This window comes from Artibeus jamaicensis, unplaced genomic scaffold (assembly GCF_021234435.1).
Source record: "Artibeus jamaicensis isolate MK-2021 breed Jamaican fruit bat unplaced genomic scaffold, CSHL_Jam_final scaffold_847, whole genome shotgun sequence".
Classification (NCBI taxonomy): Eukaryota; Metazoa; Chordata; class Mammalia; order Chiroptera; family Phyllostomidae; genus Artibeus; species Artibeus jamaicensis.
In genome coordinates, this window is record NW_026522057.1 from 1,080,045 (window position 1) to 1,101,320 (window position 21,276).

The 21,276-nt window shown below is 38.2% G+C and overlaps 1 protein-coding gene across 5 annotated transcripts in view; it reads left to right on the forward strand.

Moving 5' to 3' along the window:
* Positions 1-21,276, forward strand: part of TESK2 (testis associated actin remodelling kinase 2) — a 111,851-nt gene that overhangs the window by 15,462 nt on the left and 75,113 nt on the right. For 3 of the 5 annotated variants that reach the window (XM_037149235.2, XM_037149236.2, XM_037149237.2), the window contains exon 2: positions 8,385-8,695. In XM_037149235.2, coding sequence (XP_037005130.1) covers positions 8,474-8,695 — 222 coding nt within the window. In that variant the 5' untranslated portion in view covers positions 8,385-8,473. Of the gene's footprint in view, positions 1-8,384; positions 8,696-14,940; positions 15,032-21,276 lie in introns of those variants that run through there. The other 2 variants (XM_037149240.2, XM_053660150.1) reach the window with 2 other exon arrangements.

Genomic DNA, 21,276 nt, shown 5'->3' on the forward strand with positions numbered 1-21,276 from the left:
TTTTGAAAGACTGATAAAGGCTATTTCCTAGGTTAAGAACAAAACTGTTTAAACCTTTCTAACCAGTTTTCTCAACAGGGGCACTATTGGCATTTAGGGCAGGACAATTCTTTGTTGTACAGGACTCTTCTATGCATTGGAGGATATTTAACTTCCCTGGCGCCTGTGCACTAACATGTGCCTACTCCACACTCCTGCCATTGTGGATTAGCTCCGTCCTGAAACTCTGCCCCATAAATTTTCACATGAGAACCCCTGGGACACTAACTGAAATATTTTTAGTGAAGCATATCACAGTATCATCAGTTTTCATTTAAGAATTACAGGTTTTTACAAGCTTAAAATGCATTATTCTTGATCAACAGAGTGTAGTTTCTTGAATCAAGTAGCCTCTTCAGAGGAGAACCTGAATTTTTAAAAGTCATTATATCTTTCTAGTAAATGTGACAGCAATTGTAGTTGTCTGTGTTTCCTCAAAAATGTATACTTAAAGGGGCACTATATGGTAATAAATATTCAATAAATAAAACCAACAAGGGTAGTCCAGAGGCTGAAAACATTATAAAATCTTATACTTCTTAATGAATATATTTTCTGATTTTATAAATACTGCATGCTAACCAGTTGTGCCATTGGAACTCCTGTTTTCTGATTTTAAAATTGATCATTTTCATGGCCCTGGCTGGTGTAGCTCAGTGGATTGAGCACAGGCCTGCAAACCAGACAATCGCGGTTCGATTCCCAGTCAGGGCACATGCCTGGGTTGCAGACCAGTTCCCTGCAGGCCAGTTCCCAGCAGGGGATGCACGAAAGGCAACCATACATTGATGTTTCTCTCCCTCTCTCCTTCCCCTCCCCTCTAAAGATAAATAAATTAAAAAAAATTTGATCATTTTCAGATTTAAAATGGGATTTTGTGTCCTGGCTGGGTAGCTTAGTTGGTTAGATAATTGTCCTGATGCGCCAAGGTTGCAAGTTTGGTCCTCTGTCAGAGCACATACAAGAATCAACTAATGAGCCCTGGCTGACATAGTTCAGTGGAGTGAGCGCAGGCTGCAAACCAAAGGGTTGCTGGTTTGATTCCCACTCAGGGCACACGCCTGGTTTGCAGGCCAGGTCCCCAGTGGGAGACATGTGAGAGGCAACCACACATTGATATTTCTCTCTCTCTCTTTTTCTCCCTCCCTTCCCCTCTCTAAAAATAAGTAAATAAAATCTTTTTAAAAGAGAATCAACTGCCCTGGCTGGTGTAGCTCAGTGGATTGAGTGCGAGCCTGTGAACTAAGGGATCGTGGTTCGATTCCCAGTCAGGGCACACGCCTGGGTTGCAGGCCAGTTCCCAGCAGGAGACGCACGAGAGGCAACCACACATTGATATTTCTCTCCCTCTCTCCTTCCCTTCCCCTCTAAAGATAAATGAATAAAATCTTAAAAAAAAAAGAATCAACTTATGAATGCATAAATAAGTGAAATAACAAATCAATCTTTGTCTCTTCTTCTCTCTCTAAAATTAATAAATAAATAAAATAGGATGTGGTTTTAGAGTGTTCCTACACACTTTCACTGTCTTTTAATACTAATTAAAATTTGTCAGATTATCCCTGGCTGGTGTGGCTCAGTTGGTCGGAGCATTGTCCTGTGGACTAAAGGGTTGCGGGTTGGATTCCTGGTCCGAGCACACACTCGGTGTGTGGTTCGATCCCCCCTTCGGGGTGCATACAATCCTTGGACTGGGCGTATGTGGCAGATCAATGCTTCTCTCACACATCGATGTGTCTCTTTCTCCCTTCCTGCCCCCTCTCTAAAAGCAATGAAAAGAGGTGCTTGAGTGAGGGTAAAAAAAGAGAAAAAATTAGTGAATTTATCATTTTGTGTTCTTTTCTGTAGGTTTTTTTTTTTTAGTAAAAGGAACCAAAATATTAGTGCTGTAGATGAAGTCTCCTTTGTTTCCCTTTCTTATCTCATTTCTCTTTTTTCCCACCAAACCAACTACTAATTATGAATTTACTGTCCATTTTTCTAATTCATGTTTTTAGACATACAGTTGTTGTGAGGATTAAATAAATTAATACATATAAAATGTTATAATATAGGTACTATTTTCATGTCTGTTTTACAGTGGGCAACTGGAGGTGTACAGAGGTTTTACAATAACTTGACCAGGTTCACATAGCTACATTATATAGAGAGATCAAGGGTTTGAACCTGGATTGCTGTAGGGGCTATACCTTGAATCAATATGCTATCCTGCCTTTCTATAATATATATTATTTTGTATTTTTAAAAAAGATTTTTATTCATTTAAAAATATTTTCCAGAAATTTAAATATTTTATTGTAGTTCTATTACACTTGTAACTTCTCCCCCCTCTGCCCTCCTCTGCCCAGTCCAACCCCCGATCCCATAGTCAGTCCCCAGACTGTTGTCCATGTGCATGGGTCATTCACACGTGTTCTTTGACTAGCTCCTTCTTCTTTCTGCCATTATCCCTCTCCCTTCTACCCTCAGCTTGCTGTCAGAATGTTCCATGTTTTTGTTTCTGGCTCTGTTGTGCTCATTAGTTTATTTCATTAGATTCCTCTTATAGGTGAGATTATAAGGTATGTGTCTTTCATCGACTGGCTCATTTCATTTAGCATAATATTCTCCAGTTCCGTCCATGCTGCCATGAAAGGTAGGAGCTCCTTCTTTCTTTCTGCTGCATAGTATTGCATTGTGTAAATGTACCAGTTTTTTGATCTACTCATTTACTGATGGGCATTTAGGCTGTTTCTAGCACCAGGCTATTGTAAATAACAAGAGGAAAGGGGAGGGAGAAAGAGAAAGAGAGAAACATTGACGTGGAAGAGATACATCTGTTGGTTGTCTCTTGCATGCCCCCAACTGGGGACCTGGCCAGCAGCCCAGGCATGTGCCCTGACTGGGAATTCAACAGGTGACCTCTTGGTTCATAGACTGGTGCTCAGTACTGAGCCACACCAGCCAGGGCTATTTTGTATGTTTTAAAAATACACTTTTTATTTTTATTTTTTTATAGTTTTGTTTTAGATTTTATTTATTTACATTCAGAGAGAGGGGAAGGGAGCAAGAAATAGAGGGAGGGAAATATCAATGTGTGAGAGATATATTGATCAGTTACTTCTCACACACCCCCAACTGGAGACCTGGCCTGCAACCCAGGCACGTGCCCTGACTGGGAATCGAACCAATGACCTCTTGGTTTGCAGGCCGGTGCTCAATCCACTGAGCCACTCCTGCCAGGGCACTTTTTATTAAAATGATATACTATAGGGATGGTCTTGCAGGTTTTTAAAATTTTAATGATACCACTAAGTGCAACTTGCTTCTTTTCCCTACTCAATAGGCTTTAAAAATTATATTTTATTGATTTTGCTATTACAATTGTCCTGATGTTTCCCCCTTTGCTCCTTCCACCCAGCACTACGCATTCCCTCAGGCAATCTCCCCATCTTTGTTCATGTCCACGGGTCATGCATGTAATTACTTTTGCTACTCCATTCCTGTACTGTACTTTACATCCCCATGGCTCTTCTGTAACTACCTATTTGTACTTCCCAATCCCCTCACCTCTCACTCATTCTCCCACTCCTTCCCTCCCATCGCTTTATCTTTGGCATTTTAATTATGATGTGTCTGGAGGTGGGCCTTTTGGCATCCATGTTGTTTGGGACTCTCTGTGCTTCCTGGACTTGCATGTCTATTTCCTTCACCAAATTAGGGAAGTTGTCTTTCATTATTTTTTCAAATAGATTTCCAGTTTCTTGCTTTTTCTCTTCTCCTTCTGGCACCCCTCTGAAGTGACTGCTGGATTGCTTAAAGTTGCCCTACAGGCCGCTTATACTATCCTCGTTTTTTTGGCTTCTCTTTTCTTTTTGTTGTTCTGCATGGTTGTTTTTTGCTTCCTTATGTTCCAAATCATTGATTTGATTCTTGGCTTCATCCATTCTACCATTGTTTCCCTATAAATTGTTCTTTATTTCAATTAGTGTGTCTGACTAGATGTTTTTTATGCTGTTAAGGTCCTAAGTTTCTTGAACATCCTTATAATCAATGTTTTAAACTGCATGTGATAGATTGCTTATCTCCATTTTGTTTAGTTTTTTTTCTGGAGTTTTGATCTGTTCTTTCATTTGGGCTAGGTTTTTTTTGTCTCATTTTGTCAGCCTCCCTGTGTTTGTTTCTATATATTAGGTACAGCTACTTTGACTACTTGTTTTGGTAGTGTGGCCTAATGTAGTAGATGTCCTGTAGGGTCCAGTGGCACAGCCTCTCCTATCACCCAAGCTGGGTACTTGAGGTGTGCCCTTCATGTGGGCTGAGTATACTCTCCTCTTTGGTTGCTATTGGCAGATTAATGGGAGGGATTTACCCAGGTCAGTCAGCTGCAAGGATTGGCTAGGACTGTTTACCTCCAACATCCACCCTCTGGGGAGGATCGGCCTTGCAGGGGCAGGGTGGCTGTGCTGTGACGTGGTCTGTATCTGTCCACTGGGTGCACTGGCCCTGGGGTTTCATGGGTGGTGCTGGCCAGGATCCACCTCCACTTGTGTTTTACCCAGGTCCACCTTGCCAGAGTGGTAAAGAAATCTGAAATGGCTGCTACTTGTGCTGGGCTTGGAGATTTGTAGGAGAAGCCAAGCTATGAACCTAGGCTGCTAGTTCTGGGCTTGTGGCTCACTGAGGCCAGCTGCTACTTGTTTAAAAGGATTTAGGAAGTTGTGAAGCAAAAGCAGCTTGGGTGGGCTGGTAAGTTGAGTGGGATGGAGTTTCTAGGAATCTGCAAGACAGGTCAAGCTGTGTTAGCCAGGTTGATGGAATCTTAGATATGGTATCAGTCTGTTGCATTTGTAGGGGGAGGGCACAGAAAAGGGAGAGTGGCTTCTGCTCACCTTGATGCCAGACACCTCGGCCTCCCCTTAAGTTGCCACCTTGGTGCCGGAGCCTAGAGGGAGTGAGTCTGAGTAGGTGAATCCACGTGTGGGTTCTTTAAGGGGAACTGCTTGGGGCTCCAGAATTGTCTTCCACCGACTCAGTACTTGCTGGTGTTTGCAGCCAGAAGTTGTGGGGACTTATCTTCTTGGCACTGGAACCCTGAGTTGGGGGGCCTGGGGTGGGTCTGGAATTCCTTGCTCCCGAGATATCCCTCCCAAATTTTTATCTACCATATATGGATGTGTGACCACTCCGTTCTGTATCTGTGTCCCTCTTACAGTCTGGGTGGATGTGGTTTCTTTAATTCCATAGTTGTCAGACTTCCATTCAACTCGGTATCTGTCAGTTTTGAGTGATGGTTGTCTTATATTTCAGTTGTAATTTTGTTGTGGTTGTGCAAAGAGGTGAGCTATGTCTACTATGGCACCATCTTGACTGGAAGTCCTTAGTAGACTTTTAAAATACATCCACATTGCTAGATATAGTTTATTCATTATAAATGCCCTTTATTTCATTGAAAAAATGTGCTACAATTTATGTATTGAGCCTACTGACTAACTTTTTCCTCTTTCTTATTACATACATTGTTAAAATGGAATGAATAGCCTTGTTCAGGGCTCCTGTGCTTATATGCAAGAGTTTCTGCAAGCATTTACCTTTTTAAAAATACTTTGCCCCTTTTGAAAAGTGCTGCTAACCAAGACACAAAGCTATTTATTTTAGTCAAAATAAAAATACCTAAAATTTCAGGCTTTCGTGCTGTGGTGAAACTCATCACAGACTCCACCTAAATGAGCCCAGTTGGAATTAGCAGTTCCTTACCTCTTCTCACCTGCCTGAGAAAGTAAAACCAATTTATTGAGCTGCAATGAACAATTCTGTCTTCCAGGCCTTAGAATGGACTATAAAGGATGGAATCTGTCAACCCCAGGGCAGATTCTATTCTTGAGGTCTCTGTGGAGGTTAACAATGTATTTCATTCAAATTGAAATTTATCTAAAAAAATGAAAAATTCAGTAGATGTCAAGCCTATCTAATTGTTTAGTTAATTTAGCAATCACTTATGTTTTATAGATTGTTTTAACTTCAACATCTTGTATTTTATTTTTCTAAGGTTAAGTTTCTTTTCCCTTCTTTTCTATTTCTGTCCAAATTCCAGTTAGCTTGGCCCTCCTCTGCACTCAAGTCCTAGTCCTCTCTACCTAGATGACTAGCTTATCTCTTTACTTTTATAGTGGAAAAACACTAAACTAAGTAATGATATGGGAAAAGTTTGAGCTTTGGTGCTGAACGGACCTTGGGTTCCAATTCTGGTTCTACCAGCTGTGTATCCTCAGGCAACTTACTTCCTCCTGAGTCTATATTTCTTTTTCTGTAAAATGAGGATCACCTCTTGGTGGTATATTATGAGGAATAAATGAGAAAATGCTTGTAAAATTCCTTAAAAAGAAAAAGCTATTACAATTTCCCTTCCCTGCTGTAGAGGATCTTCAAATCTTAGTATACATAAGAATGACTGGGGAGCTTGTTAAAATTTCCAAGTCTCCAAGAGATTCTGACTTAGGAGGCCAAGGTTGAGACCCAAACATCTTGATTTTAAATAAGGTCTTTGGGTAATTTTAAAGCAGATGATCAATAGAAATACTTTTAGAAATGTACTACCCTTGATTTTGAGTGTAGCTTTGTTAGTAAATAGTTTATAGTTACAGACAAATTATTCTGACTTTCTGGGCCTTATGTTTACTCAAATATAAAATGAATGACTACATTGTGCTCGCTTTGGCAGCACATATACTAAAATGAATGACTACAATTTTATGGTCTCTACTGGCTGTAAAACTAAAACAATTTTATTTATTGATTTATAGAGGGGAGAGAGAGAGAGAGAGAATAGGAGAGAATGAATGACTTGTTGTTCCACTTATGCATTCATTGGTTGATTCTTATATGTGCCCTGACCAGAGATTGAACCTGCAACATTGGAGTATTGAGACGATGCTCTAACCAACTGAAACTACCTAGCCAGGGCTCATAATCCTAAATTTTTGATCTAGTGATCTGTTGCCACTTTTGGTGGAGGTTTAATAGTGGTATTTAATGGTTTCATTCTTCGGGAACTCAGATTATTCTTATTTCTGTTAAAGTTCTGAGGAAACTAGCTTAAGCAAATATAATTTGTTTTTGAAGATACAGAAAGATCTTCATTTGAAAAATTATTTTATGCCAGGATGCATTTGGGCCTCAGGAATCAGGGACTAGTGCACATTAGGAAAATCAAATTCTCTCTGTCAGTTGGTTTTTTTTTTTGCATCTTGGCCTCAGTCTCCTGGCTTTTTCTGCCATCTAGTCTGCATGGTAGAAAGTGGCTAGCCATGGCAAATACTCCTGAGTTGACATGGTTCTTCCTTTTTAGAAAGCAGTCAGACTGTGATTGGAATATGTTAATTGCAATTCTAGTTGCAGGAAAGGAACTGTGATTGGTTCATATTGGGTAGAGTGGCACCAACTTCTGGCTATTGCTTGGGAGTCAGTGTCACATAATAAGGATGGCCCTGGGAGCCCTGCCATTATTCTCCCTGGTTGGAGGTGGTAAAGGTAGTCTGGGTTATGTATTTGCCAAATTTATTAAAGCATTTCACCCACTGAAGAGTCACGTTGTATTTTGCATAAGACCCTTAAAATCAATTCTCATGGGCAAAACATAGAAGTAGGGAGAAATAAGCTAAAAGAAAAAGTAAGCTTATGTTTTTATTTTTACTTATGTACCAGATAGTGTGGCCTTCGACAGTCACTTCTGCCGGACTATGCTGTTTAATCAATACTGTATTTTTAAGTTGCTTTTCCATATAGTTTTTTTTTAATTATATAATTTTATAGTATAAAATCTTTGTCATCTTTGTTTTACAGATTTGGATTTAATTTTTCAAATGAAGAGAAAATTACGTGAAGATATGCAGGGTGTTAATAGGAGCACAGGGTTTTGAATCAGACTGTCTTGCATTTTAATGTTACCTTTATTTTTTGATGCCTGTATGATTACTTGACTGCTCTGTGAAATGAACGTCATAATCCTTAGATCATGGATTATTTGAGAGTCAGGTAGCATGACATTTTTTGGCTTTTATACTATGTTTCTCAGGTAGTGGATGCTTGTCGAATGAAAGAGATTATCACTATTACTTTGTTTTTTAGAATGTAATTGGTGATCTTCATTTTATTCTACTCATGTTAAAGACTGACCACATCTTGAGCTTTAAATATATCAGTGTTTTTTGAAGGTAAAGACATAAAGCATTTTTTAGATCTGAAAACTAAAAATGAGAATGTGAAAGAGGAAATATTTTTATATTGATAGTTCACTGGTTTGTATGTATGTATGTATGTATATACTAATGGTTTTAATGAAGTATCTTTTTTGATCTGTTATTTAGCATCAAACTGGAAGAGAAGCAAAACTCAACAAAAATTTATCATGTGTGGAGTTCCTTCTTAAAAGAAGAAAAAAGTGATTGTTGTGACTATGGATCGGAGCAAACGGAATTCAATTGCAGGATTTCCTCCACGTGTGGAGCGTCTTGAAGATTTTGATGGAGGTGGTGGAAGTGATGGTAGCATGACCCAGGTGGGAAGAGTTTGGCCCTCTTCATATCGAGCTCTTATAAGTGCTTTTTCTAGACTGACACGTTTAGATGACTTCACCTGTGAAAAAATAGGCTCTGGCTTCTTCTCTGAAGTGTTCAAGGTGAGTGATGCCTCAGCTTTTCTCATATTGTCTTGTTGATGGTCAGCTTCACTGCAGAATTGATAGCTGTGTTTAATTAGAACATAGGCTTTGCCTCGTCAGCGCTGTGGATCTCGAGCAGTGTTCTAATCCAAACCATCCCCTCAAGCTATTTATTAACTTGTGAGATATCGTATTTTAAATTTTTTATTTATTTATTTTAGAGGGGGGAAGGGAGGGGGAAAGAGAGGGAGAGAAACATCAATGTGCGGTTGCCTCTCATGTGCCCTTGTTGGGGACCCGGCTTGCAACCCAGGCATGTGCCCTGACTGGGAATTGAACTGGCGACCCTTTGGTTCACAGGGCATCACTCAATCCACTGAGCCATGCCAGCCAGGGCAGATATCTTATTATTTTAACTATAAAATAATACATGTTGATCAAAAATTCACAATATAGCAGTCTCTTCCCTTTCTCCCCCCCACTCATATATATCTCTCTAAAATTAGTGCTATTAACAATTGTATGTATGACCCTTTTCTGTGCTTATGCATACATTATAAACACATCTTATATACATATGTAAAAATTTATATGTACATATAAGAAGATATACAGGATCTGGCACAAATAACACCCCCTTTTATTACAAACTCTTTTATTACAAAATCATAAGCATGTAATTCTATAACATAACAATATCATACTCAAGCACACCACATGACATTTTAGGTGAAAAGTTCGAATTAAAACTATAAATTATTATACCCCACTCACACTACCAACCACACTCAAGCAGACCTCACTTCTGCTGGACCCACATACGTACACACATACTCTGATACACAGTTTTTGCTTGCTTACTTTTAATAAAATTCAGCCTTTAATTCTCCCAAGCAATCATATTTCCCAAGTTCATTTACCCCCGCAGAAGATTATTTCATACCTTTTCTCCTCTCATCAAACTCCCAAAACTTCTCTGGTCCTCAGTCTCAGTGATAAGCTTGCTACCTAAGAGGCTGAGAAAACTGAAGCAAGCTGAAGAGAAATTCCACAGCCTCCCATCATCACATGTGGCTACTAACCCACATGTCTGCCCACTTACTTGGCCTTTATACTTGTCCATATGGATGAACTGTCCATGCTCCAGTCTAAGCCATATTTCTATATGTATGGTATGTCCTATTTTAATTTGACTACTCAAAGTCCTTACCCAAGAAATTCTCCCCTTTCCTACATCATATTTCACTCTCTATTAAATGATCTCTACCAGCATATAAACATTGTTACTTTTTTCACCTTGAAACTATCTTCTTTAAAGTAGAGAAAACCATCCCTTGTTGCTACACTCCTGGTTGTCTCGTTTTCTTTTGGACCAAGACACCTCCACAGAGTTATCTCCACCCACCATTTCCATTTCCTATTTTCTTCCATTCTCTCTCTTTTTGTTTTTGATTTATTTTTATTTTTAAAAAGATTTTATTTATTTATTTTTAGACAGAGGGGAAAGGAGGGAGAAAGAGAGGGAGAGAAACATCAGTCTGTTGTTTGCTTTTCAGGTACCCCCTGCACTGGGGACCTGGCCCGCAACCCCAGCGTGTGCCCTGACTGGGAATCAAACCCGTGACCCTTTGATTCACAGGTTTGCGTGATCTACACCAGCCTGGGCTCTCTTTCTTTTTAATATGGTAAAATGTGTACGACATAAATTTACCATTTCAACCTTGTGTACAGTTCAGTGGCATTAACTACATTTACAATGCTGTGCGTTCTCTGTTTCCAGAAACTTTTTATCATCCCAAACAGAAATTTTGTACCCATTCAGCAGTAACTCCCTATGTGCGCCTACTCCCAGCCCCTGTGAAGTCTATTCTACTTTCCGTCTCTATGAAGTTGCCTATTCTAGGTACTTCATATTAGCGAATTATTCAGCATTTGTTTTTTTGTGTTCAGCTTATGTCACTTAGCAGAACATCCTCAAATTTCACCCATGTAGTAGCATATATCAAAATTTCATTCCTTGTTCTGGCTGGTGTGGCTCAGTGGGTTGAGCGCCAGACTGTAAATCAAGGGGTCACCAGTTTGATTCCTGGTCAGGGCACGTGCCTGGGTTGTGGGCCAGATCTGGCCCCCAATAAGGGGTGCGAGAGAGGCAACCACACATCGATGTCTCGCTCTCTCTCTTTCTCCTTCCTTTCCCCTCTTTCTAAAAATAAATAAAATATTTAAAAAAATTTCATTCCTTTTCATGGCTGAATAACACCCTGTTGTGTTTATACCACATTTTGGTTTTCTGTTCAACTGTTGATGTATATTTGGGTTGTTTTCACCTTTTGGTTATTGTGAATAATGTTGCTATGAACTTCGATGTACAAGTATCTGTTTGAATCCCTGCTTTCAATTCTTTTGGATATTTGCCTATAAGTGGAAATATTGGGTCATATAATAATTCCGTGTATTACTTTAAAAAACAATGGTGAAATACACATAAAGTGTACTGTCTTAATTATTTTTAAGTGTATAGTTAAGTAGTGTTAACTATATTCACATTGTTTGTAACCAATCCCTAGAACTTTTTCATCTTGCAGAACTGAAACTCTACCTGTTAAACAACAACTTCCCCTCTTTTTTCCTCTGGATCCTGGCAACAACCATTCTACTGCCTGTTTCTATTAGTTTGACTACTCTGGATACCTTAAATAAATGAAATCATGTAGTATTTGCTTTTATGTATATGTGTGTGACTACCTTATTTCACTTAATCTAACTTTTTAAAAAAGATTATTTATTTTTAGAGAGGAGAAGGGAGGGAGAAAGAGAGGAGGAGAAACATCAGTGTGTGGTTGCCTCTCACATGCCTCCCACTGGGGACCTGGCCCACAACCCAGGCATGTGCCTGACTGGGAATTGAACTTGCAGACCCGTTGGTTTGCAGGCCAGCGCTCAATCCCCTGAGCCACACCAGCCAGGGCTGATGCACACAAGTCTTTAACTTTGACTAAGTTCAATATATCTGTATTTTTTCCTTTGTAGCCTGTGCTGCTGCTGCTTCTGGTGTCATATCCAAGAAATCCTAGCCAAATTCAATATCACGAAGATTTTCCTTAGTGTTTTATTCTAAAGGTCATATAGTTTTAGCGCTTACATTTAGGTCTTTGTAATTTATATAAGTTAATTTTTGTATGTGGTGTAAGGTAAGGGTCTAACTTTTTCTTTTGCATGTGGATATACAGTTTTCCCAGCACCAGTCGTTGAAGAGACTGATCTTTCCCCACTGAATGGCCTTGGCACCCTCTCAAACATTAATTGGCCATATGTGCCAGGGTTATTAACTCATTTTAATTTGTATGCTTCAGTTATCAATGTAGTGCTTTTTTGTTTTTGGTCATTTATATAATTTGCTTGTATTATTACTTGTATTTTTTAAAAGAAATCCTGATAATAGTTCTTCATTACATGTGTTGCAGATATTTTCTCTCTGCCTATCTTTCATTTTTTGTTTTTTAAACTTATGTAGTTAGATCTATCAGTATTTTAATGTCTAACTTGTGGATTTTATATTTTGTCTAAGAGATCCTTCTCACTGTAGGCTTTTGAAAATATTCTATATTTTTTCTAATGCTTTTAAGTCATATTTTACTGAATTTAAGATACCAATGATTATAAAAGTCACCTGCTGCCAATTAAGCTGTAACAATTCTTATTACTTAGATCTACTATTTTTACTTAAAGTGCTCTTACAGACTTGATTCGGCAGGCATAGCTTTTTATCATGTGATACTTTAAAAAAAGGAAGATGTATAGAAAATAAATTGGTTAAAGCACTTTTAAATCCTTTTAACATTTGGAGTATAACTGTCTAGAATCTTTTTTCAGCCCAGAGGGTTTAATGTCATTGTGTTCCATACAACATTGCACTTTTATCATCAAGAGTGTGGTGATAATTTCTTTAAAAATTGCTGTCCTGTTGTATCTAGGTGTTTATTTAAGCACTGTTTTACAAGTTTAATATACGTGGTACAGGTGCCTGGAAATAATTTTAAAGCATTTCAATTTCAAGATATTGAAAGTCTTAGACATGATGAAATGTTGTAGACAGTTTTTTTTAAAGCCTTTATTTATTCATTTTTAGAGAGAGGGGAAGAGAAGGAGAGAAATATCAATGTGCGGTTGCCTTAGTTGCCTCTCCTGCCCCCCCCCCCCCTTACTGGGGACCTGGTCTGCAACCCAGGCATGTGCCCTGACTGGGAATCGAACTGGCGACCTTTTGGTTCGCAGCCCACGCTCAATCCACTGAGCTACGCCAGCCAGGGTGACAGTTTTTACTTTTAATTCATCTTGAGTTTTTTTCAGTGTTTGAAATAAAATATATAGGCTTTTAATTTTACTGTTAAAACAAGGTTAGCTACTTGCCTAAATACAATTTTTAATGTCTTTTTCCCCCCAAGTGGGTTGAAAGGTCACTTTTATTATCTAATTCCTGTTGATCTGACACTTGAATAGACAGACCAATGGAATAACACAGAAAACCCAGAAAAAGGCTGCAATACATACAATATTCTAGTATGTGGTAAAGGTATTATCTTAAATTACATGAACTAGTCAAATGTTGTTGGCATAACTAGGTAGCCATCTGAAAAACGAATAGATTTGGATCTGTAAGGTATATTTTTATACCTTACGCCAGGATGAGTTCCAAGCAGATGAAAATGTTACTATGAAAATTAAAATCATAAATGTTCTAGAACAGAACATGAAGAAATAATAAAAAATTGATAAAGTTCTCACTGTTATGTGTGTTAATTTATGAAAATAAAGAAGAGGAGAGAGGCAGAGACAGAGGGAGAGATATGAGAGAGAAACATCAATTAGTTGCCTCCCATACGTGCCCAGACTGGGGATTGAACCTGCAACCTAGGTCTGTGCCTTTACTGGGAATCAGACTTAGGCACTTTCAGTGTTTGGGACCATGCTCTAACCAATGAAAATGCACTGGCCAGGGCTGTTTGTTTTTCTTAGATGTGCTTCTCTTTTTCAAATACCATTTAGTTGCTTTTCTTTGTACACCTATTTTTATTTAATTTTAATTGTATTTGTTTAAAAAAATCACATGGCACAAACTCAAAAGGTATAAAAGTTACTCAGTTGAAAAATCATTTACATTCTTCTGATGCAGTGTTCCTCCCTGGGGGAGGAAATATTTAACAGTTTCCTGTGTATCCTTCTAGAGATTATTGTGCACATAGATAAGCAACTGTATGTATGTGTTTGTGCTAGTGTATGTGTGTATATTTATATATCAATTATCTATTATTTATTTACTTCAAGATAGAAGGCCACTTGAGTGTAGGTTCAGTGAAGGCAGGGGTTTTTGTCTCTTTTTATCAATTTGTGCACTGTTATATCATCACTGCCTAGTATTCTACATGGTGCACACTACACACTTTTCCACAACGCTATTTTTCTAGTGTCTTAATGATTTATGGACTCTTTTATATCTATGCTATGAATTATATTTTCCAAACTAGCATTTTTTTAAAACTTGTGACAATTTTTGCAATGTAGAAATAGTTAATTTTGTTTACTGTTTTAATCTTCCAATTTCTGACTTCTGTTTTTTTTATTATTTTAGAAAGGCTCTCTGTACTATATTACAAATAAAATTTTCATTTTAAATTACATTTATGATTTTACTACTTGTGCTTAAATATTTAATCCATCTGGAATTCATTTTTTAGATGGCTACTCATTTGTACTAGCAACATTTATTACATAGTTAATATTTTTCTCACTAACTGGAAATGTCACCTTTATATTGAATTTTCCTAAGTATTTTAGTCTGTTTCTAGACTTTATTCTATTGCATTGACCTGCCTATTCATATAACAGTACATACTGATAAAATAATTATTGTGGCTTTATTTTAATATCTGGTTAGTTTAATTCTCCATCATTATTCTTCCTTTTGTGTCTATGAGAGAGAGAGAGAGAGACAGTTTTTGATGAGATTAACATTTGAATCAGTAGATTGAGTAAAGCAGATTGCCCTTCCTACTGTGCCCTCATCCAGTCATTTGAAAACCTGAATAGAACGAAAAGGTTGACCCTCCTGTGAATAAAAGGGAACTTCTTCTGTCTAATTGCTTGAGCTGGGACATTGGTATTCTCCTGCCTTTTGACTGGAACTGAAATACGGGCTCTTTGTGGCCCTTAAGCCTGCCATCTATTGGACTGGAACTTACACCATTGGCTCTCCTGGTTCTCAGGCCTTTGGACTCAGACTGGAGCGACACCTCTGGCTTCCTGGGTCTCCAGCTTGCTAACTGCAGATCTTGGGACTTCTCAGCAGCCATAATCGTGTGAGCCAATTTCTTATAGTAAATCTCTTTCTATCCGTATATATCTTTTTGGTTTTGTTTTCTGGGGAACTATAAGTAAAGTGAACTGTAGTGGTAGGTACTCTAATGGTGAGCCATCCTTGCCTTCTTGGTGTATTATTCTTTAATGTGCTGCTAACTTCTTTTTGCTGGGGTGTTTTTGCCTTGATATTTGTGAAAATGGTGCGTGGTTTTCACTTTCATGCTTTTGTTGTTAGGTTTTGGTAGCAATGTTACACTTGCTACATAAAAATAATTTTGAAGATTTTTTTCCTCCCTGTGCTTTGGAAGGGTTGAAATAATATTGGAATAATTTATTCTTTAAATATTTGATGGAATTCTCTTGTAAAATGCTTGACCAATTACTTTGAAAACATTTCCTATTCTTCTAGGGTAATTTGTTTTTCTTTCTTCTAGGTCAATTTTGGTAAATTATTTTTACTAGAAAATTGTTTCTTATAGGTTTTCTAATATACTTGCTTTGACCATTAAAAATTAGTTTGTTGCCCTGGCTGGTGTAGCTCAGTGGATTGAGCACTGGCCTGCGAATCAAAGGATTGTGGTTCGATTCCCTGTCAGGGCAAATGCCTGGGTTGCAGGCCGGTTCCCAGCAGGGGACGCACAAAAGGGAACCATACATTGATATTTCTCTCCCTCTCTCCTGCCCTTCCCCTCTAAAAGATAAATAAATAAAATCTTAAAAAAAAATTAGTTTGTTATTTTGTGTAAGTTTCTTTCAGATTAGTTGCAACTCTTGGAGTGTGGATTGTGCTATTGTTTTGTCTGTTGGTTCTTTTTTATAGTTTTTCATTTCTTCTGTGATTTAGAATTTCTTCATTGAAAGCCTATCTCCTCTGGCTGGTGTGGTTCATTTGGTTGGTTGCTGACCTGCAAAATGAAGGGTCAGCTTGTTCAATTCTAGTCAAGGGCACAGGACTGGTTTGTAGGTTCTGTCTCCAGTTGGGGCATGTGCACAAGGCAAGTGATTGATGTCTCTCACATAAATGTTTCTCTCCCTCTCTGTCTCCTTCCCTTCCCCTCTCTCTAAAAAATAAATAAAATCTTTATTAAAAAAAGCCTATCATCAGGGGCAAATGTTTTTTCTTGGAGTTCTCGTGTTCTAGATTGTGGTTGTATCCCAAGACATTGGTCTCACATTTGCCTCTGCTGGAGTCATACGGGTTCTGGAGCTGAATGTAACAGCTTTTATTTTTATTTCTTGGCTCAGGCTTTCTGTACAATGTTTGTAGTATAAATCTCAATCCTGAATTAATTCTCACATTCGTTCCTCATTTAAAGCAATGGATCTAGCATTATCCCACTGTGAATGCCTGTTACAAAACAGGAGAAAGCTAGTTCATTGTATCTTTGAAGTAATTAGTTAATATGATGGTGAGAGTATTATCACTGGGAAAGAGAGGGACAGGTCTGTTTATTTTTTCTCACAGGTAATAATCTCATGCAAGGATCAGTAAACTGCAGCTCTTGTACCAAATCCAGCCTGCTACTTGTTTTTGTAAATAAAGTTTATTGGAATACATCTACACCTATTTGTTAATGTGTGTTCTGTGGCTGATTTTGTGTTACAGTGACATGGTTGAGTAGTTGCAACAGTGACCATGTTGGCCCTCAGAACCTAAAATATTTAGTCTAACCTCTCTACAGGAACAGTTAGCCAGCCTCTGGTCCAATAACTATCGTGTACAAGTAGAGGATGGTTGGTTTTTATCTGTGATTACAAAGTACAGATGATTACAGAGCTTTAAAACTCAAATTCAAGAAAAAGTATACTTCATGGCAATAAAAGGAAGTATTTGACTTCTGATGTGGGAGATCTGAATTATGCAGATAATTTAAGAACTTTTTAGGTAGCAAAAGAAAGACTGGTTGATGGATGACTTCACATTGAGAAGTGTCAATTTATGCTGTTTATTTGTATTCCTTTAAAAAATTCATCTTAGAATTTAGGACCTTCTGGGCATTAATTTTTTTTAAGTATTTTATTTATTTATTTTTTTAGAGGGACAGGAAGGGAGGGAGAAAGAAAGGAACATGGATGTGTGAGAGAAACATTGATGGGCTGTCTCTTGCTTGTGCCAGGACCAGGAATCAAATTGTTGGCCTTTTGGTTCACAGGCCGGTGGTCCATGCCAACCAGGGCTTGTGATTAATTTTTAAGACTTGACCTTAGTTATGTTATCTGTTCAATATATACTGTTCTCCAGTTAGTACCGAAGCCCGGCTTTAGATAACTAACAGACTATTAGCCTATATTGCAGGGGTGTCTAACCATTTGGTGCCTCTGGGCCACACTGGAGTTGTCTTGGGCCACACATTAAATACACAAACACTGATGAGCAAAAAAAAATTCTGTGCATAATTTTCATGGTATCTGCCACGATACCACGAAAAGCAAAAAAGTCCTCACATAATAACCCTAATTATTCAGTGGCCCTTTCGATAATCTTTTAAAATCATCAAGCGGGTCCCAAGATTGTAATCACTAATATAGAAAATGTATATATCTAAGTTATAAGACTTAGTGTAAAACTTAGTAATAAAACTGAGTACTGTTTTAAGTAAATTTACAATTTTGTGTTGGGCCGCATTTATAGCCATCCTGGGCTACAAGTGGTCTGCAGACCGAGGATTGGACACCCCTGCTATACTGTATGAAGGATGAAAATAGTAAAGTCTGCATGGTCTTTTTATTTTTTAATCCTCAGGTGAGGATATGTTTTATTGATTTTTTTAGAGAGAGAGAGAAACATTGATGTAAGAGAGAAGCATCGTTTGGCTGCCTCCCATGTACACCCCTATCGCAGATCAAGCCCATAACCCAGGCCTGTGCCCTGACGGGGAGTCCAACCCGCAGCGTTTTGGTGCAGAGTTGACACTCCAGCCAACAGCCACCTGGTGCGGGGCTCATGATCTCCCTTGTACACTGTGTGGGTCAGTAGTCCCATGAATTATAATTAGAATAATTTGTCGTTTTCTTTACCAAAAATTATTTTAAAAAATTATCTCATCCTAAGTAATCCTATTTAGTTGTATAGCTGTAAAAATATCTGTTTGAGCCCTGGCCAGTGTGGCTCACTTGGTTGGAGTGTTGTCCCATAAACCAAAAGGTTTGATCCCGATCAGGGCACATACCTGGGTTGTGGATTCTGCCCACGAATGGGGCATATGCCAGGGGTTGTTCGGCAGTGTCTGGAGATATGTTTGGTTGTCATAACTGGGTGGGGGTGCTACTGGCATTTAGTGGGTAGGGGTCAGGGATGTTGCTAACCATCCTACGAGGCACAGGAGAGCTCTCCACAACAGAATATTTCTGGCCCAAAATGTCAATAGTGTTAAGGCTATAAATTCCTAGTCTACAAACTTTAGAAAAGTTGCAAATATTTTATAACCTCTATTACTGAATTTGGAAAAAATATACTTTTAAAAACCAAAAAAGTTGATTTACATTTAAAACCATTTGTGAGTTCCATATATTTTCTTTTGTTAATTGTTTTTATTTTTTAAAATCATAATACAGAGATTAGGGTAATTTCATTGTTTCTAAGAGAATGACTTGGAATATTTTGGATGTTAGTGAAATTTAGGGAAGAACTGAGTTGTGTGTAAATGCAGGTGGCAGAAGTGGCGTATACACTGTCGAGTAAGAGAGAAAAACTTAAAACCAAATGGCCCTAGCCTTTCACCCTCAGGTAAGTGGAAAATATACTCAGCACCAGGTTAGCAGTGGCCAAAACCTGTTTAATGTTTGAAATCGAGAGTGCTTCTGTTGGTGTACAGTAGAAGTAGTAGAAGGCTCTTCTTTTCTTTCTTTTTTTTTTGTAAATTAAAAGCTTTATTGAATAAAAATGTTTCAGACTACGCAAGATGGTAAGAAAGTAGAATATTTTACAACTCTAAAAAATACTAGAGCTAAATCTCTAAAAATGCAGTACAAAGAAAAGCCTATAGCTTAAAACACCTCTCTTCCTGGCTCTTACTTTCTTTTTATACCAGTGCTTGTTTTGTTGGGAAGTATGATTGGAAAGAAACTTTCTAGGAAGATAATGGTTCAAATCTCTTGAGATAACTCAACTACTCTCTTTTTTTTTTTTTTAAAGATTTTATTTATTTATTTTTAGGGAGAGAAGAAGGGAAGGAGAAAGAGAGAAACTTCGATTGGTTGCCTCTCAAATGCCCCAAACTGTGGACCTGGCCTGCAATCCGGGCATGTTCCCTCACTGGGAATCGAACCGGGACCTTTTGGTTCACAGGCTGGTACTCAGTCCACTGAGCCACACCAGGCAGGGCTCAACTACTCTCTATTACCCAATGAGATCTCTCTGTATTTTAGCTCTCTGGCTTCTTTGGCCTCTCCATCTGGATGGATGTGGCTTCTTTAAAAATCCTTGGTTGTCAGACTTTCATGCAGCTTGATTTTCCCATGAGTCTGGGTGATAGTCCAGTTGTAATTTTTGTAGTCCAGTTGTAATTTTTGCTGTAGATGTGAGAGGAAGTGAAGTGTGTTTACCTATGCCTGCATCTTGACTGGGAGTTGTAAATTATTCTTCATTTTAGTTAGTGCATAATTTCTGACTGGTTCTTTTTTATGACTTCCATGTCTTTTTGAATACTGTTGAGGTTCTCACTAAGTTCATTGAGCATTCTTACAACCATTGAACTCTGCATCTCATAGATGCGAAATAATTCATTTGGATACTTATAGAACCTGTTGAAAGAAATGATGGAGCTCAGAAGACAGTCAGTTTAAGAGCCATTAAAATAAAGTAACAAAAGCCATGGATATGAATGAGATTATACACGGACTGTAAATAGACAGCATAAAAGAAGTCATGGGACCAAGCATTAAGGAACGCCAGTATTTAAGGGTTGAGCAGAGGAAGGAAGAGCTGACAAAGGAGCATGAGTAGGAGTAGAAAGAAAGGTAAGAGAACCAGTATGTGTATGTATATCTGTGTTAGTGAGTGAAAGAGAGAGACTTGATGAAATTTTAACCTAAAATGAGCACAAAGTTTGAGTTCTTTTCACTGTACCCTGTATAACAATGTCTACCTTGTAGTGTTGGAAGGATCAAATGACATATAGAGAGCACCTTGTACAATGCCTAGTCCATCAAGCAAATAGTAGCTTTTGTTATCTTTGATGTATTGTCTCTATTTTAGTTTTATACAACATTTCAAATTTGATCTCATATCAAATCACTCTTTTAGATGAGATTTCATTCTTTTTTTTACTTGAGAGAGAGAGGAAGGGAGAGAGAGAGAACAAGTGAGAGACAGAGATTTGTTCACTTATTTATGCATTCACTGGTTGATTCTTGAATGTACCCTGACTAGGGATGGTGCCCTCAACTTTGGCATAATGGGACAATGTTCTAACTAAGCTACCCTGTTAGGGCAGATCTGATTTCATCTTTATTTATTTAAAAGATTTTATTTATTTTTAGAGGGGAAAGGAGGGAAAAAAGAGAGGGAGGGAAACATCCATATTGCTTCTCGCACTCCCCCAACCAGGGACTGGCCCACAACCCAGGCACATGCCCTGATTGGGAATTGAACCAGTGACCTTTCAGTTCACAGCTGTTGCTCAGTCCAGTGAGCCACGCCAGCCAGGGCTATTTTTATCTTTTTAAAAATTTACTTTAGAGAGAGAGAGAAACACTTATTTGTCATTGGTTGATTCCTGTTTGTGCTCTAACCAGGACTGAACCCACAACTGTAGCATGTCGGGCTGATGCTCTTACCAACTGAGTTACCTGGCCGATTTCATTTTTGATGGTGATTTGAAACCAGATGCCTTCTTTTTTACCATTATCATATTTTTCTTATCATGATTGTTCCCCCTTTTTACCTCGTGTATACCATGAACAGACTTTATCAGAACTATGATACATTTATGGCTTGTTTACATGTTTGTCTTTTTCTGTCAGATCAAAATTTCCTGTGTTTTTTATCTCTTTAGTACTAACACAAACTCTACCAGTAAAAGGGAACCTACTAAATATTTGTTGCATAAGGAAAAAAAATACAGCCCTTGCTCATGTGGTTCAGTGGATTGAATGCCTGCCTGTAAACCAAAAGGTTGCCAGTTTGATTCTCAGTTGAGGCACATGCCTGGGGTTGCGAGTCAGGTCCCTGGTTGGGGGTGTTTGAGAGGCAACCACATACTGGTGTTTCTCTCCCTTTCTCCCTCTCTAAAAATAAAGTA